We start from the raw sequence: 23083 nt of genomic DNA on the forward strand, positions 1-23083 counted from the left end.
ACCTAATGAAGTGTCCAATGTCATGCTATGAATGGTGTCTTCTAGTCATTAACTAGAATGCTTTATTAAGTTGACATATAAAATGTTATTTCAAGCAATTCATTTACATCACAGCAAAAATATTTACAGTCTGTAGATATATTTATAAATTAAAACAACCTCTCTATATCTCTCTCACACACACACATAGTATGAAAGCAGGTGACTGTTTTTACATATTGTACAGAAGCTTCTGATACGACCACCGGAATGTCAAGTTAGCCAAAGATGGGACAGAGGCGTAGTCTGTCAGAGTCCAATTTCCAGGCCACTTCATTGTATCAGATGGGGAAAAAAAGTGGCAAAAAGAAGAGGCAGCAGCAGCAGTAGCATCAGGCTGCACTGAACAGAAGCGTAGCCGAGGTTACCTGGAGCTTTGTCATTCAAAGTCGTCCTCATACTCGTACTTGTCCAGGTCCAAGTTGCAGTGAGGACTGGGGATCTCAAAGATGTGTCTCTTAGTCAGAACCAGGTCGGCTGAGATGTGAGGTTCTAAGGGACTCAGCGGGTTCTCGTACCTAAAAATACACAAAATAGCCAACATGGGTCACTAAAAACTTTTTTTCTTTCTTTAAAAAAAAAAGTAAACACACAAAAAAAGAAAAAAAAATTTTTTTTCCATAAATGAATTCATCAATAAATGATGGTCGTTTTAGGGGAGACTTTGGTCTATTAGTCAGAACATATTGAAATACAAGTGATATGCAGTATCACGAGTAGTGATCCAGTATCCAGTATGATACCAGTATCTGGTCACGAGGTGGCAGTAATGACAAAACACAGAGACATTACATGAACTCATTCAATCCCAGCCATTTTTCAAAAGCCCTCCCTCTTGGTATCGGACATTTTTGATGATTTTGACTGATTTGTCAAGGGACACAGAATATTGTGTTTTGGGGCTATGTAGACAGTTTTCTCGCCTGGCATCGGTGAGAAGGCTCTGCAGCATCCGCTGTAGAACAACCAGGTTTAGAGACAGCTACTTCCCCCTGGCCATCAAACTGCTCAATGCCAAATAAGTCCCTCTACCTGCCCACATGCACAACCAAAACTTTAAATTATTGTTATTTATTCTAAATTATTTAAATTATTTGTACAAATTACTGTTTACGCTGTACATTGTTGTTCATATTTCTGTAATCTATTTATTCTCCACATTATTATTTATTATTACACGGGAGCCAGGCAACAACATTTTGTTGGCAATTTCACTGCTGTGTTATTGTGCAATGACAATAAAGAATGTCTATGTCAACAAAAAAAGGGAGAAAAATTGTTTTCTGAAAAGATACATACATGTAAATATATTTTTGAATGTATAATGCCATCAACTATTTAAAATGTTCACATTTCCAACTGAACTGTGTGTGTTAAAATGTCCCTTCAATGTGTAACCTTCTCACAACACGACAAGATGCCACGTCACTTCCTGTTTGCTGGGTAGCAAGTATGTATTTCAATGGGAAAGATACAGGCCTTACTCTAAAACTGCACCAAACGTGCAAAAAAAAAAAAAACACGTCTATACGTAAGACGTCTATACGTAAATACGTCTTTGGTAGTGAATGAGTTCATTTAATGAATACTTTAAAGAGGTGCCCACTATCCACAATCCTTATGTGACACATGACACATCTTTCCCTTTTCTGTGTGTTAACATATGAGTGCTAACAATGCACATAAAGGGCCACACCTACTTAGACTATAAAAACCTCTAAGAAAACCAACAACCTTTCATGGTTTTCTATCCATGCTGTAACCATGCAGTAACAGGTACATTCATGATAACTCGTAATACTGGAAGTAAAATGTGGGTGGAGAGGCCAAAGGAGAAGCACAGGAAGGCTAAGCGGTGGTGATGCAGGAGATCAGACCATCGGAAAAACACAATATGCAAATGAGGGTGTTGTTTCTTGGTAGAGGACTGGTCCAGAATGCAGGAAAAGTTTGGTTGTTTGGTACTGTGGTGGTCTCTTACCTTCTGTGGTAGGTGGTGGCCCACCTTCAGAGGTTGGTGGTGGTCCTAAAGTTCCACACAATAAACTCATCAACTATGAGCAAGTCAGACTGTGATGCACTTCCATTTTCCATTTCCAATTCTTGCAATTTCTTCCCATGAGGTTAAATATGTGTTGGTAATCATCAATCACGGTGTGTTTGATGTCATGTGATGGTGGCGCTGCACCTAGTCAGGGGTGCGGTGAGTGTGGTGTAGTAAAAGCATCTTACACGTCATTGCAGTGATCGGCGGCGGCCTCCTCGGCCACCAGGATGTCGTACTCCTCTGCGGCATATCTCTCCCAGTCTGACATTTCCTGGCCGTCCGTCTCCACTTCCTGTCAAACACGGCCACAGAGGTTACATCATGCTAACAAACATCTAAAGCGGGGGCCTCAAACTAGTGTCCTGTGGGCCACATTTGGCCCGCGGGCCGCGTGTTTCGTGTCGATATGAAAGTTTAATGTTAGTGCGGCCCGCGCAAGTTTGATATGGATGCTGTATGGTATCATGTACCCAGAAAAAATTATTACGTTTGATTAATGTTCATGTTAAAGGTTAAATAACTGTTAATAGTTATCCTCCCTATCCGTGTGGAAGTGGTAAGTTTTTGGCTATTTAAGTTTAAAGGAAATAACTTGAAGGCTACCGTTTAGGTCGCTAGCTCACTAGTTTGCGAGTTAGCATGTGTCTCAAGACCCTGCAGTTGCACAATATGTTGTAAATAAAAAGAGTATAAATGTGACTATAGTCGTGTTTTGTCATGTCTACAGGGCTCTAATAATGCTTTGTTAATTTTAATCTGAAAAAAAATAATTTGTCTACCCACCAACTATATGTGGTTTCTCAAGTTTTTATTATTTGCTGTTTTATTATTATTATTATATTTATTTATTTATTACTGATTGATTTTCTTTATTCTTGATTTGTTTATTTATTTTTCATCTTATTTTGTGTAGAAAAATAAAAAGTAAGATATTTGAGAACAGTGGAATGTTTTATCAGAGCTTTTCTTGTAGGAAATTGGAACCAAAGTGAATTTTTTTATTTTTTTTTTGTTTTTAATAAATGAATAATAAATAAATAAAACCTGATGCGGCCCAGTCTCACCCAGACCCGAGCTCCAGTGGCCCCCCAAGTAAATTGAGTTTGAGACCCCTGATCTAAAGGGTGGTGTGGTGATGCTGAGCTCACCCTGATGACAGAGAAGGGGTCCCTCTGCTCGTGGTCCAGGTACTTCTCGATGTTGAAGAAGGTGTCGAAGAAGATGTGGGACAGCTTGCACCTCTTCAGGTCTCGCAGGGCGATTTGACCTGCAACAAACATCAATCATCATCAGAGGCAACATAACAGTAGACACTCGGCAATGAGATTTACGACATGCACTCGAAAGCCTCCTGTGAACAGCTACAGCCAGTAGTACAACAACTTTATACGCGTGTTACTTATTTTTGCGCAAATTTTATTTTATTCTCTTAATATTCTGACTGATCACTTGTTTTTTTTAATAATTGGAATTTTTTTTTATTCTCAGTAGTTTCTTTCACACTCATTTTCAACTTAATTCTTGTGAAGCATCAATTATTTTACCGTAACATCACAAATATTGGGATACACTCATTTTTTGACTTCCCATTCTTAATGGTAAATGGTCTTTCACTTGTATAGTGCTTTTCTAACTCCAAGGGCTTTGACACTGTTAGCACTTTTACCCGCTGATGACCGAGCATCAGAAGCAACTGGGGGTTTAGTATCTTGGCCAAAGATACGTCAACATAATAAGGGGAAAAAAATATGAACCCACAAATTTCAGGTTAGGAGACGACCGCTTTACATGCCCCTAATATGGATAAAAAAACAAACAAACAAAAACCCTGCATTGTCATCTCCTAGTAAGCCTATGGGGCTCAAGTTGATTGTGCTACAGGAATCCCGCCTAGCAACAAGTGGCTGTACTACTAGTGGCTTTTGTAGTTGTGTAGCATTCTTATAAGACTAACTTTTTTTTCTTGGAAAATATTCTTAAAAGAGAATTACTTAGTAATATTCCGGACTTTATTCTTATATATTTTCTTACAACAATACAACTTCATTTTTGTAACCATCAAAAAATATTTTCAAAATGTCTGACCCCCCGCCGTCATTTTTGTAATATATCATCATAATGTGTCTTTTTTCTGATAATATTGGTACTTTCTTCTCCTATTTGGTGTTTCTTTCCAGTGTGGCCCTAATACTCATTGGTAGTAAATAAGCTAAAAAGGTGGTGCTTTAGGTGGTTCTTTTTTTTTAACGACAGTTGTCAGTTTGTCACAAATATATAGTGGTGTACCACAGGGCTCAGTTCTCTGCACTCTTACTTATATACATGTAGAATATCAATCCAATTTGTATTAGGATGCCAAATAATATTGTAATTGCGTTGAATGTTTTGTTTTAGATAAAAACATAATTACATGTATACACTGAATATACATCATATCAAATATTATCATTTAAAGTTGAAAGAAATTCATGTTGAAGATCAAACACACTTGCGTCGGGTTACTGTGTTAAATGACTCAGCACACCCCCCCACTGGCCGAGGGGTCACATTAGGGGCTAAGGTGAAGTTAACCAACCATATGACACCAGCAGCTGCAGACCCGTCAGTCAAAGATGGCAGGTTGAACATGAGAATGTTAAAAAATGTGGAGTCGGTCTGATTTGAGAGACCAAAAAAAAACTAATTCTGACCTTTAACCTCTGGCTTGACAATGTCAAGCATTTGGCAAAGGCAGTCCTCAAAGGGCAGCGGCTCAATGGCCATGCTCTCCAGCTTCTGGCATTGCTCCTCGTAGAAGTACTCGAGCTCGTACATGCTCAGCACGCCGTCCCCATCCAGGTCCATGCAGCGGAACCAGTACTCGATACTGGGAGCAGCAGGGTCAGAGGGGACAGGTCAAGTTGTTTTCTTTTAATGCATAATTCCATGTACATCTACATACCTGGTGTCTGTCTTCTTGTCCTCCTCTGAGATGAGGAACCAAACAAAATCGGCATAACTCAAGCGGCCCTCCTTGAAGACACGCCTGTCTCTGATGGACCCAAAAAAAAAAAAAAAAAACACACATTCCACCACTTGTCACCTTAAATTACCAAAAAATGGAAGCAGGACTTACCTTGTTACTGTTCCTGAGAATATTCTCTCAATCATCTTTTGGGAGATGGCTGTAAGAAAAATGAGCAGATGTTAGTACTGCTACATGAATAAGAATGGAGAAGTGTGTGCAGCACCTTGGTCGTTGTGCTGTGTCAGGTCCTTCTGGTTGATGTAAAGGTCATGGTCGGTGTCCAGCTCCCAGAATTTGCAGTAGATGACGTAGAAGTGTTCATAGGAGAAAAACTCTGTCAGCTGGTTAACGTCTTCTTCTTGCTCCAGCAGTGCCACATTCTGACACAGCATATTAAAAACATTACATACAGAATTACATTGAGGAAAAAAAGTACGGTTAGTTAGGTAGTTTTTTAGTTATCCACCTGAAGAAAGTTACTTTTCCGCAGCTCCGAACACGTTATTTTGCCAGTCCAGGAGCGGTTCACGTTGTAAAATATCCTCTGGATCACCTGTGACAATGGAAGTGGTCAGCAATCAAAAACACACATGCAAATAAATAATACAGTAAACCTTGGATATATCGGATTCAATTGTTCCCACTGGTTTTGTCCGATATAAGCGAAATCCGTTATATGCGTATACCGGAAAATGTCCGTTTTACGCATATATCGGATTTATATCCGGTATATGCGTAAATCGGATTTTATCCGTTATAAAAAGGCACTTCCTTGACTATGTTTCCAATGTACCTGGACTGGGCAATGAAAAGAGACATAAGGTAATGAGAATTTAACTTTATTGGACTCTGAGCATAACAAATTGTTAATTAAGCTAGGCCCTGTTACGCCCGTACAGGCCTACGTTATTTCCAATAGTGAGGTTAAGATCTCATTCACTGCTGTGCTAGTATTATTGACGTCACTCACTTTTATATTTGTCCTAAATCTGGAGCCAGGAGAAAGACAATAGCCAGTGACATCAACAAGATTAGCATAACGATGCGGCCATCCGATATATGCGAGGGAAATTTAATGGAAATGCATTGGAACGGGACTGGAGATTTTGTCCGAAATAGGCGAAATCCGTTATAAAAAATCCGATATATGCAATGAATTTTTATTGGAAATGCATTACAGAAAAATCGGTTCTTTTTTATCTGTCCGTTGTGAGCGAATTTCCGATATATCAGAGTCCGATATATCCGAGGTTTACTGTAAAAGTGCGAGTTGCCACTGCTCAAGTGTGGTCGTGGGAAAATCGGGAGCGTTGACAGGTATGAAAGTGCCTGTGGTGCATTACTTTACCGTGGTGATGTATCTTGAGTGAAAGTCTAGTGCTTCCTTCAGGAAGGACAAGCCTGCGTGAGAGTTCACCACATCCTGAAACGGAACATCCAGAATAAAATAGTTTAAGAGGACAGCAACATGACTTGAACTGAAGCTTCTGATTGGATTGCGGAGTCAGGGCAAAAGTGCTGCTTATTACCTTCTCGCTGATTTTCAACGATATGTTATTCTTTTCTTCCCCCCCATGTGTTGACATAAATGCTAAGGCAGCACAGGAATTAAAAAGACCTTATTTTGGGTGCCTGTTTGACTCCTACGGTGAGAAATTAAATCACGAGAAACACATAAATCACAGAGCGGGGGGGTAGGGATAGTCGGCAACTACTGGACTGTAATTCCCTTACATTTATCAAAACAATCCAAAGCTGTTCCCCCGAGCAGAAAGCCCACAAATTAAAGCCAGTGTGCCACGAGAATGAATTTTGTCACCTACAGATGTGAGTCCCACAACATTAGGTACATCTGCACAATACAGTGTGATTTAATCCACAAAAGCTGTATCGGAATTGCATTCATTTAACTATAATAAACTAAAATACATAAGTTGTAATTAGACTTATCCATTAGACTTATTTGTAATTAGACCCAGGCATCAATTTGGACAGCCTGCTTTTATAGGTCTTTGTCAGAGTGGAGCTTATTGGCTTCTTTAGACGTGAGAGAACAACGGTCAGTAAATAGTTATTGGAAGTGGAACCAAGCAATGTGTTAAATCAGTCACATTTATTGGAAATGTTGATTTTAAAAAAAATTGCAGGACAAAGCAGTCGCAAAGGTACGCTGTATGCCCTCTGCACAAGTCGTATATACATGGGAAATAATGTAGTCAAGCCGATCGAGCCCAGCCTTTCCAATCCGTGTCACCGCAGCTCAAGGTTAGGTTATTTTGGTGAACATCACAAGGTTAAGTTAGGAAGGAGTGAGTCTGTGTAGCGTACACACATACACAAATCACTGCAAACAACGACTACAATAACAAACATATTTCTAACTGCATACAGTACCTCTCCGACAGTGTCAATCACAACTTAAGACTGTGCAAATGTGCCTAATAAAGTGGATGCTGGGCTTATGGTAACATTTGTGAATTAGTCCTCAGTGGCTCGGCCCAGCCAAGAAAAAGTGGAGAGCGTGTGGGGCTGCCCAGTACCTGCAGGAAGGGAATAAAGTCGTCTTGTTCCAGGTAATTGCAGCCAGGCTTGGCCAGGAGGTGCACAAATTTGGCCGCGTCGTCGTGGCAGGTCTGCAGCGTTCTGTAGAGAAAGGAAAAGAGAGAACTGATGGAAGCGAGGTTACTCCTTCCTTCTTTGCCGCTTTTGTCTTTAATGCGAGGAGGACAGCTCTCAACACATTTAGAAATTAGGTTTCTGAATGGTTTCTGGATAATTAGCAATGTGAGCTTGAGGTCAAAGGTTGGGCCTGTGCAGCTTTCTGGAGGCTTGCACATGAATACAAGAACATGCAATAGTACTGTATGTTGCACTACCACTAGCTTTGTTTGTTGTTGTTCTGATGACCTTTTTCACACACTAATTCACAGGACACATACACGAAGCAGGATTGCAGAAATATCTCCGTCAACAAAAGAATAAGGTATTCAATTTTGGCGAGGATCTGGATGGCAACATATATATTCTACGAGGAATACATATCAATGTAATGTGCACAGGGCCTTCAGGGTCAGGAGTGCTAGCCCATGTCACATACTGTAAACACCATTAGCAATGGGGCCGTTTTTTATTTTAGCCAAACAGACTTCAGAAGAAATCAGGAAAGGGGCAAACACTTTTTCTAAGCAATGTATATAGTTATCATATCATTTTAAAAAACAACAAATGTAATGGTGGCCTCAAGATTTTAGCACAGTACTAGTACTGTACACACGAGTAAGCAAAAGACTTGTTTTTCTATCCTATTTTTATTCGTAACGCAAATGTTTGCAAGGCCTTGGTGACCAATAATTTGTGTTTACTGATGGCAGTCCTAACAGGGCCGTGGCGAGCTTGTGCTCGAGCAGCCCAGCTGAGAAGAACAACAAAAGGGGCTGTTGTCTTACTTTCTCCACATCGCCACAAACTTGTGAACAGACACGAAACCCGTCCTGTCGCCTCCGGCCGCGCAGAACAATGGCACCTTCCAGTAGAGGGGACACTCGCAGGCCTGAGGAGACACTTGTTGTTATTGCGGATGCGTTAAAGTTATAATCACAGTATAATGGCGCTAGTGAAACATTGCATCACTTGATGACTTCCCTGAGGAAACACTTCAGGCTTCCCTCAAACCATGGCAAACACTTCTCAGGGAAAGCGAGTACATATTTAAAATGTATGAAAAGGAGCAAACATTGAAAATGTTAGAATAACCTCTCATGGTGGCATGTTGCAAATCACTCTCTCACCTTGGCAACCTGCCCCATGTCCTCAATGGTGGCCCTTTCATTGGGGAATTGGCAAAACGTCGCCTCAACTTTGGAAATGAGGCCGTCGATGTTGAGGTTGGCTTGCGGCCGACCCAGCGGGAAGTAGAACTTTGGAATGCTTTCGCTCAGTGGGTTGGTGACGGGTTCCTCTGTCCTCACCTGTGCCTGAACATCCAACAAAACACACAGTGGTGAGGTGTTAGCCACAGGTGCTATCATATGCTAACAGCACTCTTTGCACAGAGCTTATCCACACTTATCCAGACCATTAAATACAGTATTTCCTCATAGAGCAAATATCCTCATAGAGCATAGTCACTTACTCAACTGCAGAGAGTATTAGGTGTTTAAGGGTGAGCCTTTGATTTCAATTAAATAGTTTATAAATATATTATTAAATAACTTAATTTTAAAAATACAATAGAATATCAACTATATTACTTAATTATATCTATGTTATATTATAAATATTACAATATCATATTGTAATAATACATGAATAAGTCTCCATTACTATGATCTTAAGGCCTTTATTAGGATGTAAATATTTATAAAACATTTTTCCCTCAAATAAATGAGTAATTATGATAATTACTTTATATTTGTAAACACATAAATATTACAATAACAATAATCATTAAAAAGTACAGTATTTTCCTTATGGCCATCATCACATACTGAAAGATCACTTTATTTCTAATCGTTTTGGCTTTACAACTTTAAACCTCAGCTTTACAGATGCCATGTCTACTGCAAACATTGTGTGTTGTAGTAAAAATGTTTACTCTGACACATGATCAGTCATAGTGGTATGAAGTGTTTTCATTTGCCTGAGGGGGAAAATATAATTTGTTTATTTGGGGAGAGGTGTTTACTTATTCAAGTGGATGATGGGCAGGGGCCACACTATACTGTATGAACACTCTTCTCCTGAAAACAACATCAACTGTTTTGGTCTGTGCAATAATGTCTTGACCCACTCACACTTCAAGCCCTCTCTTGTTTTTATAGAGCAAATAACTCCCACCTACTGGTGGTCTGTTTTGATGTCTTCATTGGATTGAGAAACTAACATCATCATCTACGGCACAGCAACAAGGTTTCGCAACATTAAGTGACCGTGCACAATAAATTGAGCTACAGCAAAACTGTCATTGAAGCTCTCGGTATGATGGACCAATTACGTACACAGATCTTCAATTCAACATTTGTAAAGAGAGAATACAGAAATCAACACAAAAATGGGTTGATGCATTCAAGGCTTTCATACAAGCAGCATGACCTAAATGTAAGTAGGTCATGCTTCTTGTAATATGTAGTAGCATTCAGATTTATAAAGTACATAAACTGTCTTTTCATATGCCAAGGTTTTTTTGCAGACACAGTAGGAAAAACCACATGCCACAGTAATATATAATATGACACAGATCCTTTCTTTACAAAGTTCCAGTTGGGTTGAGGTTAGAGTTAGTTTGAGGCCTGATCAGTAGCCACACAAAGCAGCAGATGTAAGTGTTTCCACCTACATCTGATGATAGCAGTGGCTACTAATGAAGAGACTCTGTAACATTTGTATTGTATACAAATATCTTGACTCTTTTGCAAAGTCATTGCCAAATTCAAATGGATGTCACTGCCACTTGTAATCACAACTGAACCACAATTGAGCATGGGCCTTGAAACTAACATGCATGACACCAGAATGTACGGCAAAGGTAAACATGGTCTCCAAAATGAATATTATTATTTATTTAAGGGGATGACATTGTGATGCTGTAAGGGATATGCTGTTAGGCCTGGGAGCAGCAGGGTAGCTTTCATCTTTTATACCCAAAACCTTTAAAAAAGATCCAACCCTACATATCTTTGTGTAAAAATAACTATTCTGATCCTTGCAATAACTTGCAATGAGTCTCCTACAGTGCTGTGGAGGAATTTTGGCTCACTCATCTTTGCAGAATTGCTGTACTTCAACCACATTGCAGAGTTTTTCCAGTATGAACCACCTTTTTAAAGGTCATGCCACAGCATCTTAATAGGATCCATTTCAGGACTTTGACGAGGCTACTCCAAAGATATTCTCCTTCAGGTTTTTTTGGTAGACAGCAAAATTCATGATTCCATTCATCAGAGCGAGTCTTACAGGTCCTGAAGCAGCAAAACAGCCCTAGACCATCACACCACCACCATATTTTACTATTTGTATTGATGTTCATATGATATTCTTTTTCTGAAATACTAGTAATAGGACATATTTTCCAATTAGGGATGTTCCGATCAGGGTTTTATGCTTCAGATACCGATCCCGATCACCCATGAGTGAAATCCGCCGATACCCATAGCAATACCGATCACATACATGTATCATTTTTACTTGTAATGAGATGGATAATGTACATAAATACTGATATTTATAAATATACTAAATATATATATATTCTATTTATATTTATAAATAGTATTTATAGTATATAGTATAGTATAGTGTATATAGTATCAGGTAGAACTTTGGGACTGTAAAACTGCTCTAAACCCTAAAATGTACCCCCACTAATTTGGTTTTACACAATTTCAGGCAGACATTACAGTACTGTACTTTCAAAATGTCCTTCTGGTGGAACTTACTGGGTGAATGGATTTGTGAGAAAGTACCCTCGGCTGGATTCATAACTGCAGCACTCTTTTTCCTGTGTAGATAGCGCCATCCGAACCACTTTTTACTTATAGTAAACTACCATTAAAAAACTACATTTTTTTCAATTCACAACTATATAAACTGTATGTGTATATAACTACTGTTACACCTACAATAGTACTGAATTCATGGAAAGAAAAGGCAAGGAAACTATGTTTGGAAGTTAAATACTAGGCACACATGACAGGAGAAAATTACAATGGGATATCTAAAATGAGATACGAGTGAGTCAACAGTTTTGTGCTGTGGCAGAAGTTATGTCTGAATGCCATTCTAGTGCCATTCTAGTTCAAGTATGTTTCTGGCCTGCTAATTCATGTACCACCTGACGACATGGCCAGAACTGTAAACACTGGTGAGGGTACACACCGTGAAAATGATGAATGCGCTTGAGCCTCTGCTCTGGGTCGGTGTCAGCGATGGCTATAAAAGGACAAACCGCCGTGCAGGCTGTCCCCCCCCACCCCCAACCACTAGATGAGTGCCTGGAGCTTGGACTCACTAAGCCCTATGACATTTTACACATTCCCAGTGATGTGGCCTGAAGCGAGGACAGCAGAATGGACAAGACGAATGCCGCCGAGTGAATGTGCAAAAGGCCTTGGGAACAACTGTGCTATTGGCCAACGAATAATCACAGAGTTTCCCCCACCATGACAGGTGCCCCCGCGCGTGACATAAATTAGATTTTCTATATAGTGCCATAGCACAACAGAAGTCATTTAAGGATACAGAGCAGGGCAAAATATACTACTTCACCCGACGACATGTCATTTCTGTCTTGTCACAGTTGTGCATTATATTATTAAAGACATGTGGTGGGAGGAGCCATCACACTCATAATATGAGATGGCTTTATTATACCAAGAGTGCTGGAGAGTTTGACTTTCTGGATTAGTCTGAAGTCTGATTTATCCTAGAAAATTGTACAGTATGGCGAGAAAGTGTTCCCTTCCTGATTTATTTTTTTGCTTTTTGCATGTTTATCACATTTAAATGTTTCAGATCGTCCAACAAATGTAAATATTAGTCAATGGCAACACAACTGAAAACAAAATGCTAGTTTTTAAATGTTTTTTAAAACTTATTAATAACACCTGAGATCCATCTCTCTAGCCACACCCAGGCTGGATTATTGCCACACCTGTTCTCACTTGAAAAAAACAAAACACTTAAATAGGACCTACCTGACCAAAAGATACTCAAAATTCAGGGACAAATGAGAAAGAAATTAATTGAGATCCATCAGTCACTGTTGAGTGTCATTGTCATTAAATTTGTTTGCTGATCTGAAACATTTAAGTGTGACAAACCAATGAGAAATCAGAAATGTATTACATATTGGCCACAGCATATTCTGAAAAAAAATTCACTTTTAAGGTAATACACCAGTTTGCTACGTCACACAATGTATGTTAATATATGCAAGTGTAAGTTATCTGAACAAAGGATCGACAATTTCGTTTTAGCAATAAAAACCATATCAAAGTGGCCCGCTGCAGCCTTCAGTTTTTTTGTATGCGGCCCTTGATGGCTAAAGTTTGGATGCCCCTGCTGTAAACCTAGTGGTTACACTTAACCATATGATGATAGTAACTATAGGAAGTAAAAATATGCAGGACTATTTCAGTGCCACTACGCTCATACTAACCCCGGCCTGTCCTTGCTGGAAGGCTTTAAGCCTCTTCTTGAAGCGTGAGGGCAGCACAAAGTCACAGCCTCGCGCCAGCAGAGCTAGTTCCTTCCTCAGGTCAGGGTCCTGGCGCAGACACAGCTCCCTCATCCTCATCCTCGCCACACACACCACCACGGGGAACACATAAACAAATCCGCAGTGGTCCAAACAAGTCAGGCTTTGCTGCTGTTTGGTAGTACAAAATTGTATGTATCCTTGCGATTGTCCTCTGTCAAGACTCAAGACAGCAGCTTAATGCAAGGGAGCAGCTGCTACTGTGACTCCCTCTCCCATTCCAGATCGGGTCGCATAGTCTCAACTCTACTACACAACGCACACACACACACAGAGCAGGCACAGGTTCAAAAGGGAGTGCTCTCCTCAAAGCTGTTGGGGAGATAAGGAGTGACAGGGAGTCTCACTCCCTGTATGTATGGGGAAGGGAGGGGTGTGTGCGCCCAGAAGAGCTGCCCTTTCCAGTTTGCATTCCTGCATGCTTGTGGAAGGTTACTCAAAGAGACCTCGCCACCGTGGCCAATTGAAGGATGCTCCTTCACACCATCATGACATAGTGCTTTGGTCTGGCTAGTTTACATCAATTGCTTCATCACACCTCATCCAAGGTCAATTTCAAGCACTTTCATGATTAGTCAGTTCCTATCTTTTCCTGCTACTTTATACAGCTTTGGCAAATCCCTCGCCATAATGCGATTCAAATGTTGCGGCTTCAATCTCATGTTTTTTCAAAAATATAATGATTAACTCATTGACTGCCAGCCATCTTCAGAAAAGAGAGCTCCATACGGTTTTGGAGCATTTTTGCAGAACCCTAACCCTTTCAAGACCAACAGAATATTGAGTTTTAGGATGACAAACATTGAAATTATGTAGAGAAACTTTATACTACTTTCATTAGAAAAAAAAATTGTTTCTTGCTTTGTTGGGGCTTTAGAAATCAGCAGGCGAGAGCCAGAATAGTTGTGGAGTTGCACTAGCTGCATTGAAGTGTGAAGTGCGCCTTGCTGCATGGTATACAATGGTGTTTCGCAGACGGCAATAAAAGCCTGTGATGTGTACGGTCATCCTGCCTCATGGTCATTTCTCTGGCATTAAAATATTTTATACTCTTGTCTAGAGATGCTGTGGTAATTTTGTTGCGATAAAGCTTACAAACATGCGGTAATCCTTCTTCCAGTGGCTAATAATCTGAAACAAATGTAATGAATGTAAAATCTAGGTTAATACGTTGATGCTTATATTTTGAAGCTTATTTTGCACTGAACCGGAAGTTACTGTGTGCATGTTTTAATGTTGTGTAACTAGAGAATGCCAAGTTTGTTAGTGGTAATTAGGAAGTTGACAATACAATGACATGTCAACAAACAAGCCAAGTTTTCATAGAAGTAACCCACAAATTGGGTCACAAATCTTATGTCAAGAAAAGCGACTTAAAGGGGACCTATTACACTAATTTTCAGCCCTTTGTATTGAGTTGTGGAGTCCTATAGAGCAGCTACACACAATAACCAGCACCGAAAGCGTACTTCCAGAAATTTCACCTATTCAGCTGTATTTCTTTGGATTTCATGCTTTTTCATGCTTTGGTGAAAACGGTCTTTTTTTTAATGTATTCCACCCATGCCCCACCTCCAGGCACGCTCACTCTGCTGTGGTTGGTCACACTGCCAAAGTGCATAGAAAGAGTTGCAGTTTGTGCCGCTAACTTTATAGGAGTTGATAAATGGTATGAGTTGATAATTAATGCCGATTCATCTTTTTAAAATGTCCACTTTTAACATACAGCCATACTGTATGTGTTGGATCCCGAATTACACGTGTAATGTGTTTTGGGGGGGATGACAAGTGTGTGGTAAACAATTCGGGTAGAGCCACTAATTGTGGAGGGAAAAGGCTATTAGCTGATCCGCTCCATGTATGCTTACTTGAGTTTCCATTTCAGAAAAGGCTACTTTATAAACAAAAAATATCACAATGGCCCCTGCATTCTGTGATTTTTAAGTATGTGGCCCTCAGTGGAAAAGGGTTTCAACGCCCATGCCTTATAGTGAAGTGTGCAATGTTTTTAATGCAGCTGTATTATTTTCAACATTCTCGTACAAGTGTCAAGAACAAGAGACAAAAACCCTCTGCGACAGCCGAACGATCAGAACGTAGGTTTCCCAAGGCCAAATTAGCGCAAAATACATTCAGCAGACATACATCATGCATTCATCTAACTACTATGCTTCCATATTATGCTGCTCTTTGTTTTGCCTTCCCTGTGCGAGTTCCGGCTGCCAGCAATTCCACATCTTATTATAGTTGATGGCCGACAGCGGAGGCAGGAACGAGGGGGACAGACCCATCAAATTCAAAGAATAATGTCCGAACCAGTCTACGCCTGTTACAAGCACCAGGCGAGTGTTGTTTAGGGCAGTCCAAGAAGCGTGTGTTGTCAAACAAAAACATTCCCTTTGGCTCACTATTGTCCCAAAAGTGACGGCAATTACATCAATTCTTTGCAAAGTTGCTGATCTGACAAACGCTGCCTTCCAACATGCAGGGGAAAGGCCGCAAAAGGCTGCACACAATAGCCACGTAAACAAAAGCAATATTTACTTAATGACCAGCAGTGTGCAATAAACTCACATTATTTTTAGATGACAGGATGACAAAGAGCATATTTTCCTCCACTGGTTTCTGCACTTCCTGTTATCCCTCACGCAGGACACTGTTAGAGCTTGATAAGCTGTTTGCATGACGGCTTTTCACGCAAGCCTTCTTTTTAATGCTAATCAATTCAAGCCATACGTGGAGAGGACAGCACGAGCAGATCACATGAAACTGTCAACTCGTGTGTGTTTGTTTTGGAGCAAACTAAATCTGAAGCATGCACTGTAAACACAGATAGCTTGCAGACATAATGATGTTGCTTCACATTCTTGTAACAGTACTTTTACTGTTAAATGCGCCGAATACAAGTAATGAATACAATAAAAACCTCCCCAGACACTTCATTATTTAATACCCACACAATATAATGAGGTCCTGTTAATATTGAGACATAAAAACAATGTTTATGCTCAATGTTAACTTTAATGTTTGAATGAAGGCATAATTCAGTGCTTATGCATGAATCATGTTTTATGGCTTTTTTTCCTTGTCACACAAGCGTACAAATGAGATCAACATTGTTAATATTAAAAGATAAAACACGAAGTATGAACATTTTTCGCACAAGTGTGAAAACAAGTCAACCACTGTCAATGTTCAAATGTAAAAACAAACATAAGATGACGATAAATCGCATTCTGTAGCATTTTTTTTTTTAGTGTAAAAAAAAAAAAGTTGATTACTCTTAATATGACATAAGACAAAAACAATAAAGCACTCTTTGGAAACTGAAATGCCCAAATTAGGAAGGCATAATGCAGTACTTATGCCATATAAATAACATTGTCATTCTTAGTGACACTGCTAAATGTGATTTACACCAAAACTCAATTCCAGTCATAGAGACTTTAAGGTAGTAGGAAATACTTGCACTTATGTTTGTTTTTTAAACATCCACAACATGCAAAACTCGCAATGAAGACATGGGCAAAAGAGAGTATCCAATAACCCATAACCCCGCCTACAAGGGCTTCCAGAATCTGTCAATACTAGCATATGCAGCAGAGGTCTAAGACATGTTAATGAGCTTCCAAATTTAGGTCTCAACAGGGGTTTCAGGGAAGGCCGACGACGGGAACATGACGTGAGCAGGTCAGCTGCTTCGCATTGGTGTTCCCGGCAACTGTCATGTTGGCTTGGCCAAACAATGTTTGCGGTCACCAGCGGAACGACAACAGAGACGAGTTGCTACAATTATGTCAACCAGAGAAAAAACAGCATCGGAAATGATACATTGTCAAAGACTGCCATGCAGTGAAGTACGATCGGATGAGCAACTGATTATTCGACTGATTTTTCTTATTAAGCTGAACAATGAACAACTAGCTTGCTAAATGTTGCAGGTATTTCCCAATAAATCAGAGTTCTTGCGGATAAGCCTCAAACACAAGCACAATAACCCCCTTAGCCTATATCAAGCATCTTCAGTGGGTGAGTAACATTACTGTATTTTTGTTTTATTTAGTCTCGTCACACAGTAGCCTGGAACAAATAAATTTTGATTATATCCTATAGAAAAATTGTTTTGAAGTTTTAGTCATTCATCAAATCACTGAACAGTCTCGCTCATATTTCTTACAACACCTACATCATGTGATTTCATTTATGCATTCACAAGCCACTAAAATAACAACACTTGCAGGACATCTATTAGCGCCCAAATCTCTGGCAAACCCTGACCCCCCCCTTCTTAAAATAGCTTCAATAGCAGAAGCACATTATAAGGAAATACAACATGGTAAGCTATACATGTGTCCATACACAAGTAAATGTCTTACAGCGCACTCATGTGCCAAATGTCAATCAAACATCTTCACTTAGCACCTGATGGAGCGTGTGAGCGCCCTCTACACTTCTTCCTGACAGGGAAATTCTGGGTATTTAGTGGCAACATGGGAGGGGGAGCGCGAGGATATCTCGGGGGGGGTGTCCGATGTCAAAGTCACACCAGCTGTTGCAGGCTGCATCACCGCGACATAAACCAAATTTTTTCCACTAATCTGCAGAAGAATGCATCAGTAGCAGGAATCCGTTTTGTTGTCTTTAAATAGAAGCGCTCCTCACTCCTCTAATAACCCCACAGCCGTTTTAATATTGAGTGACATGTAGCGGCCACATGACATGTAGCATTACGTAGATTAGAGCGCATATATTGTCCTAGGTCTTCTCAAACTATGGAGTATGACATGCTTGGACATAAACAGTCTGTAGCTGTTGAACTACAATGAAAAACAAAAACTCACCTGTTGAGAATAGGGTTGGGCATTGTTTGAATTTGAACGATTCCGGTTACAATTCTGATTCCTCGCTTCAATTCTGGTTCTTAACAATTCTCAATTCAATTGGTTTTAAAATACAGGATCATAAAGGTTTGCATAGTTTAAATGATGGTGCTAACCAGAGTTAACTAACTTCTCCATGAATCGTTTAATGATGTGGACTTTTTTATTTTTTTATACAAATTTCTTACAGGGCTATTTTCAGCCAGTATATAAATATGAATTGATCCAACTTGAATATATGCGTTATGAAGTTTCTTTTTTTGAGTACATTTTCACAAAAGATGTAACTTTGAAAAGTAGTATACTTTGCTTGCTGCCTCTGTGTTGGTGTAAGCTATATTTTTATAACACCCCAAAAAAATAACACTCGTCAACACAAGTAAATGAGAGTGCTCTTATTTTGAAGGTGGGAAGTTTGTTGTGTGATTTGTGAAGGTCCCTTGACTGTCAGTAACTGCTGTGAACTGTGCAAATGATAAACTTGTCAGTTTGAATGTAAAATAGGTGAAACATTGTAGCTTTGCATTGTTAGCTGCCAATATTTCGCTATCTGGAATGCACAAAAAAGGGAAAGAAGTGTCCTCACACAGTCAGAGTCTGCCGTTTTATAATAACTTTAATCTGACATGCACAACTACCTCTGTAAGGAAACTATGATGACCACTAAAGACCCACATGTGATTTAATTAAAACTGAAAAAAGAGACAATTCAATGAAATGGCCTACCTTTTTGGAAGTGACAGACCTCCGTAGCATCCTGCCATGGGGGCCCGTCACTCTGGTACCGCCACTGCATCCCGAGGGCAAGGTGGCGGCCGATGATGGGGGGTTCAAGGGGGTGTTGAAGGCATTGGGCTTCTTCTCCGCCACCCAGTTATTTTGGGACGTCACGTTGTTGTTCTCTTTGAAGGTCTGCATATTTTTTGTCGTGGCGGCCACATCTTTTAGATCGCACTGGTCTCCTATCTTGATGAGATCCAAGTAGTCCTTCAAGACAGCCTGGGTTTTGGTGTTGCTCAGCCAGGTGAGGAAGAGCTCATCCACCTTCATTTTGAGAACTGGCTGCAAGATCTGGCTTGATGGCATTTTGAAGGAAGGCCTCTCCTAGGTTGCACAAGTGTAAGTACTCATGGAAAAATAAACGTATTTGCAAAAATACAGTATAACGTATTCATGACTGTGGCTGTAGTTTGCGAGGGTGTAGAACTGCACTACATCTTCAAAGAAATTAGTTTTAAATCTTATAATCGCTTAAAAATATATTTTAAACAACAATAATGCAGATCCGCATATGGACGGTATGCAAGCATTCGACCTTGTTTCTAGTAACACTAAACACACCAGTCACTAACATTATTGAATTTCAGCGGGCGTCTGTCAATGCTTTAAGCCCGTAGGCAAGAATGAGCGAAACCACATAAATATTGGCTATTTTAAACCACCGCAGTGGAACATATTTTCGTTTAAAACCATAACATTAACATCAACAGTCCCGTAACATCAAAAAAAGAGTAGGCGGTTGTGAGAGCACCTAGCAAAGTTAGCATTAGCTAATTAGCTGTATCATGCTAGCTAAGATACTAACCTTGTGTTTAAAGCACGTAGACTCCAACCACGATGTTAAGACACTACCTTATTCCCGTCATAGGAGACGCTATTTGACATATATTTTCGGTTTTAAGGGAAATACAACAGTAATATATTTGGTGCTCATCCCAAAAAACAGTGCCTTGCCACTCAGTTAGCTACAACTTATAGAAAATCGCGTTCCCCTGGTAACCACTCCACGGAATTTATCGCGAGACCTTGCACCGGAATGAGACGTTCAGTGTCTTTCCCCGGGCATTGGGGTGTGTTGCTTCCAAACATTTCCTCTCCAACATTAGAGGTATGCATCGATACTTAGTTTATATTATTCACCATATGGACATTATTCGATGTTAAATACACAGTTAGATTCATGGGCAGTTATTTTTTTTTAATTACACTTTTTTTCTTATATTTATTTTTATTTTTGGACAATTTAACTGTCACATACACGAGATTATTTTCATTGTGTTTTGACTCTATGAATAAAAACACACACAACCAGATAGTAAAATTAGTTTATCTATTTACAAGGCCCTTGTCAGTCAAGGACCCTTGGAATTGTATTAATGCGACCCACCACCCACCCTTCCCCCCTTATTGGCCCTGCATTACACCAACAGTCATCCCTGCAAACGTCTTCAGTTTAGACGCTGAGAGCAAGATCTTGAATGCATTTGCATAAATATCAATGCTACATCTGTGCCTCATTTAACTCTCTTTTCCCTTAACCTCACTTTTCAAAGCAAGGGGTCGAGAACATCCTTATATTGATTACTGTAGGAAGAGGAGGATGGAAGGGGGTCGGCCCCAGACATTGTGGCTCTCCCATGACCTCCTCGAGAGTTTAGAAGTCACGCAACGGAAGAGAAAATAGTCTCAAATTGTTTTCAACAGGCTCTTTTCCATCGCGGCATCAGAGTCCATAAAAAAAAAAAAACACATTAACTATCAACATCTCCTTTGCTGCAATTAATTAACATGTGGATTCATAAAAATCTGCTTAATAAAGGTCAGGTAGGAGTTATTTTCACATAAACTGTATATGACAACAATCCAGTGCAGCCACGTTGGATTACTATTTACTTCTGACATGACATTTGTTTTGGAACTGGTAGAAAAAGAAAGTATTTCCACAGGTTTTCCTGTTAGTTTTATAACGTAAAAGTACAGTACATTGGGAATTTAAGTAAATTAAGAGTCCAAATGAATGTCACATCCTATCAGTGAAGAATACAGAAAAAATTCTCATTAAATAATATAAAAGCAAAATAAAATTATAAAATGCTGGTATTTTATTATTCATTCATTCATACATTTTCTACCGCTTTTTCCTCACGAGGGTCGCGGGGGGTGCTGGAGCCTATCCCAGCTGTCTTCGGGCAGAGAGGCGGGGTACACCCTGGACTGGTCTCCAGCCAATCACAGGGCACATATAGACAAACAACCATTCACACTCACATTCATCCCTGTGGACAATTTGGAGTGGCCAATTAACCTAGCATGTTTTTGGAATGTGGGATGAAACCGGAACTCCCGGAGAAAACCCACGCATGCACGGGGAGAACATGCAAACTCCACACAGAGACGGCCGAGGGTGGAATCGAATGGTCTTGTATTATAATAAATAAAATTGCAGTATATAATTGAAAAAAAATCCAGTTCCATGGTTGTGGCCCAAAGAGTTCATAATGACCCCTAATTAAGATGTGGCATGTAAAATGTGAATTATTGACAGTATATCCCACATCAAACAAAGAAACAAACCTATGAAAGAAGACTGAAGCTTAAGCATTTGGATGGAGCGTCTCCAATCTTGATGTGTGTAGACGATGGGTATAATAAATAGTAGCAAATAAGCCAAATCCCTCGCCACTGCACAATACTTTCAAGTTGTATCTGCGCTCCTTATTAGAGCAGATTGCTGTTGGCCCACTTCACAGAGCGTGCATGCAGCATTGGCTGACAGCAGCAGAACACATGAACTCCTCGCTAACACGTTGCTACGCTAAGCAGCGGTACCCCTGTGGTTTCAGACTCGGACGAACCTTTGAAATGTCCTTCAAGGCATGAAAAATAAAACAAGAAAATAAAACACCACATGCGCTACAGTGCTTTTGGGTAAGAAAAATCTTATTTGTACACTGTAATTAAACTTTGAAAAGTTGCAAAGTTTCAACTTTAAAGACTTTTCACTTTTTATCTTCCCATTGCTGATATCGATTAGGTTCTCGCTCACGTGTAAACCCCACCAAAAAAAAACAAACAAAAAACAGCTTGAAGGAGAACAAAACACAACTTTGAATGTTTCACATGTGATTTAAGATGGAAAAAAAGCAGTCAATAATCTTCCCTTCTGTTGTTTTTTTTTAGACATGTAGGCAATTTCCAGGTGAGTGGTCATACTGAGATGGCTCCCCTCGACAGTTAATGATAGCTGCCACCTTGAATAATAATCTGGGAGTTAGACCGCTTGACAGTTTGGTTGGTTTCCCTTTTTATGCCTCAGTTCCTGTATCCATGCCATTTGTAGTCACTTCCTGTGTTGTTCCAGTCAGTTTGCTCCATTCTTTACATTCTTAGTTACGTGAATTTGTCTGTAATTTTAATTTAATGCGCTTCTCCTCTTGATGGAGCATTGTCTTTGGTAAGATTCCTGCCACTGCATAGCAGCCAGAATAATACAAAAAATGACTTTTTCCTGCATTTTGGGTCTCCATCTCTGCATCCCCAGGGTTAAACTACAATGCCTGGACATGACAAAAAGACTTGAAACTAGAAAATTCCCGCGGAAATTTTGATGGACTGGCCACCTGTGCTGTGAACCTCGGGCCCGGTGCGCCAACGGCTACCGCGGTAGCACCTAGCAAGAAAGCCTCAAGTACGGAAAAAGTTGATGCAGTCCCATAGTGTCCCCACATCATGCCAAGTGTGTAATTGCCTTTAAACTTGAGTAAATTAGCTTAAATGCTAACATGCTAACAATCATTATGCTAGCACCTAGCAAGAGAGCCTCAAGTTTAGAAAGTGCCAAGGTTGTCCTATAACCTCCCTACATTATGCCATGTGTGTATTTGCCTTTAAACATGAGTAAATTAGCTTAAATGCTAACATGCTAACAGTTATCATGCTAGCACCTAGCAAGAGAGCCTCAAGTTTAGAAAGTGCCAAGGTTGTCCTATAACCTCCCTACATCATGCCATTTGTGTATTTGCCTTTAGACATGAGTAAATTAGCTTAATTGCTAACATGCTAGCACCTAGCAAGAC

General features: G+C 39.9%; 1 protein-coding gene across 2 annotated transcripts; it reads right to left on the minus strand.

Annotated features, from left to right (window-relative positions):
• Positions 1-32: 32 nt before the first annotated feature.
• Positions 33-20018, minus strand: ppp2r3b (protein phosphatase 2, regulatory subunit B'', beta). 2 transcript variants are annotated; one of them, XM_058082101.1, is made up of 14 exons: positions 19813-20018; positions 18954-19331; positions 8882-9067; positions 8540-8643; positions 7634-7736; positions 6442-6516; positions 5560-5646; positions 5317-5473; positions 5202-5250; positions 5028-5117; positions 4777-4952; positions 3235-3353; positions 2272-2378; positions 33-557 (listed from the first exon to the last, which is right to left on the minus strand). In XM_058082101.1, exons 2-14 carry the CDS (start codon positions 19311-19313, stop codon positions 419-421), a joined length of 1752 nt encoding a protein of 583 aa, XP_057938084.1. In that variant the 5' UTR covers positions 19314-19331; positions 19813-20018; the 3' UTR covers positions 33-418. The 2 variants fall into 2 exon arrangements, with proteins under 2 accessions (XP_057938084.1, XP_057938085.1); XM_058082102.1 differs by lacking the exons at positions 18954-19331; positions 19813-20018 and adding an exon at positions 13249-13665.
• Positions 20019-23083: the final 3065 nt, after the last annotated feature.

This window comes from Doryrhamphus excisus, chromosome 9 (assembly GCF_030265055.1).
Source record: "Doryrhamphus excisus isolate RoL2022-K1 chromosome 9, RoL_Dexc_1.0, whole genome shotgun sequence".
NCBI lineage: Eukaryota > Metazoa > Chordata > Actinopteri > Syngnathiformes > Syngnathidae > Doryrhamphus > Doryrhamphus excisus.

What these genes read in the sequence shown, in the direction of transcription:
- ppp2r3b (XM_058082101.1), bottom strand. Translation starts at nt 19,313, where the DNA reads ATGCCATCAAGCCAGATCTTGCAGCCAGTTCTCAAAATGAAGGTGGAT. An exon ending in GGAAAAGTAACTTTCTTCAG is followed by an intron (nt 5,474 to 5,559) that starts GTGGATAACTAA and finishes ATGCTGTGTCAG; the next exon opens with AATGTGGCACTGCTGGAGCA. An exon ending in TTCTCAGGAACAGTAACAAG is followed by an intron (nt 5,118 to 5,201) that starts GTAAGTCCTGCT and finishes TGGGTCCATCAG; the next exon opens with AGACAGGCGTGTCTTCAAGG.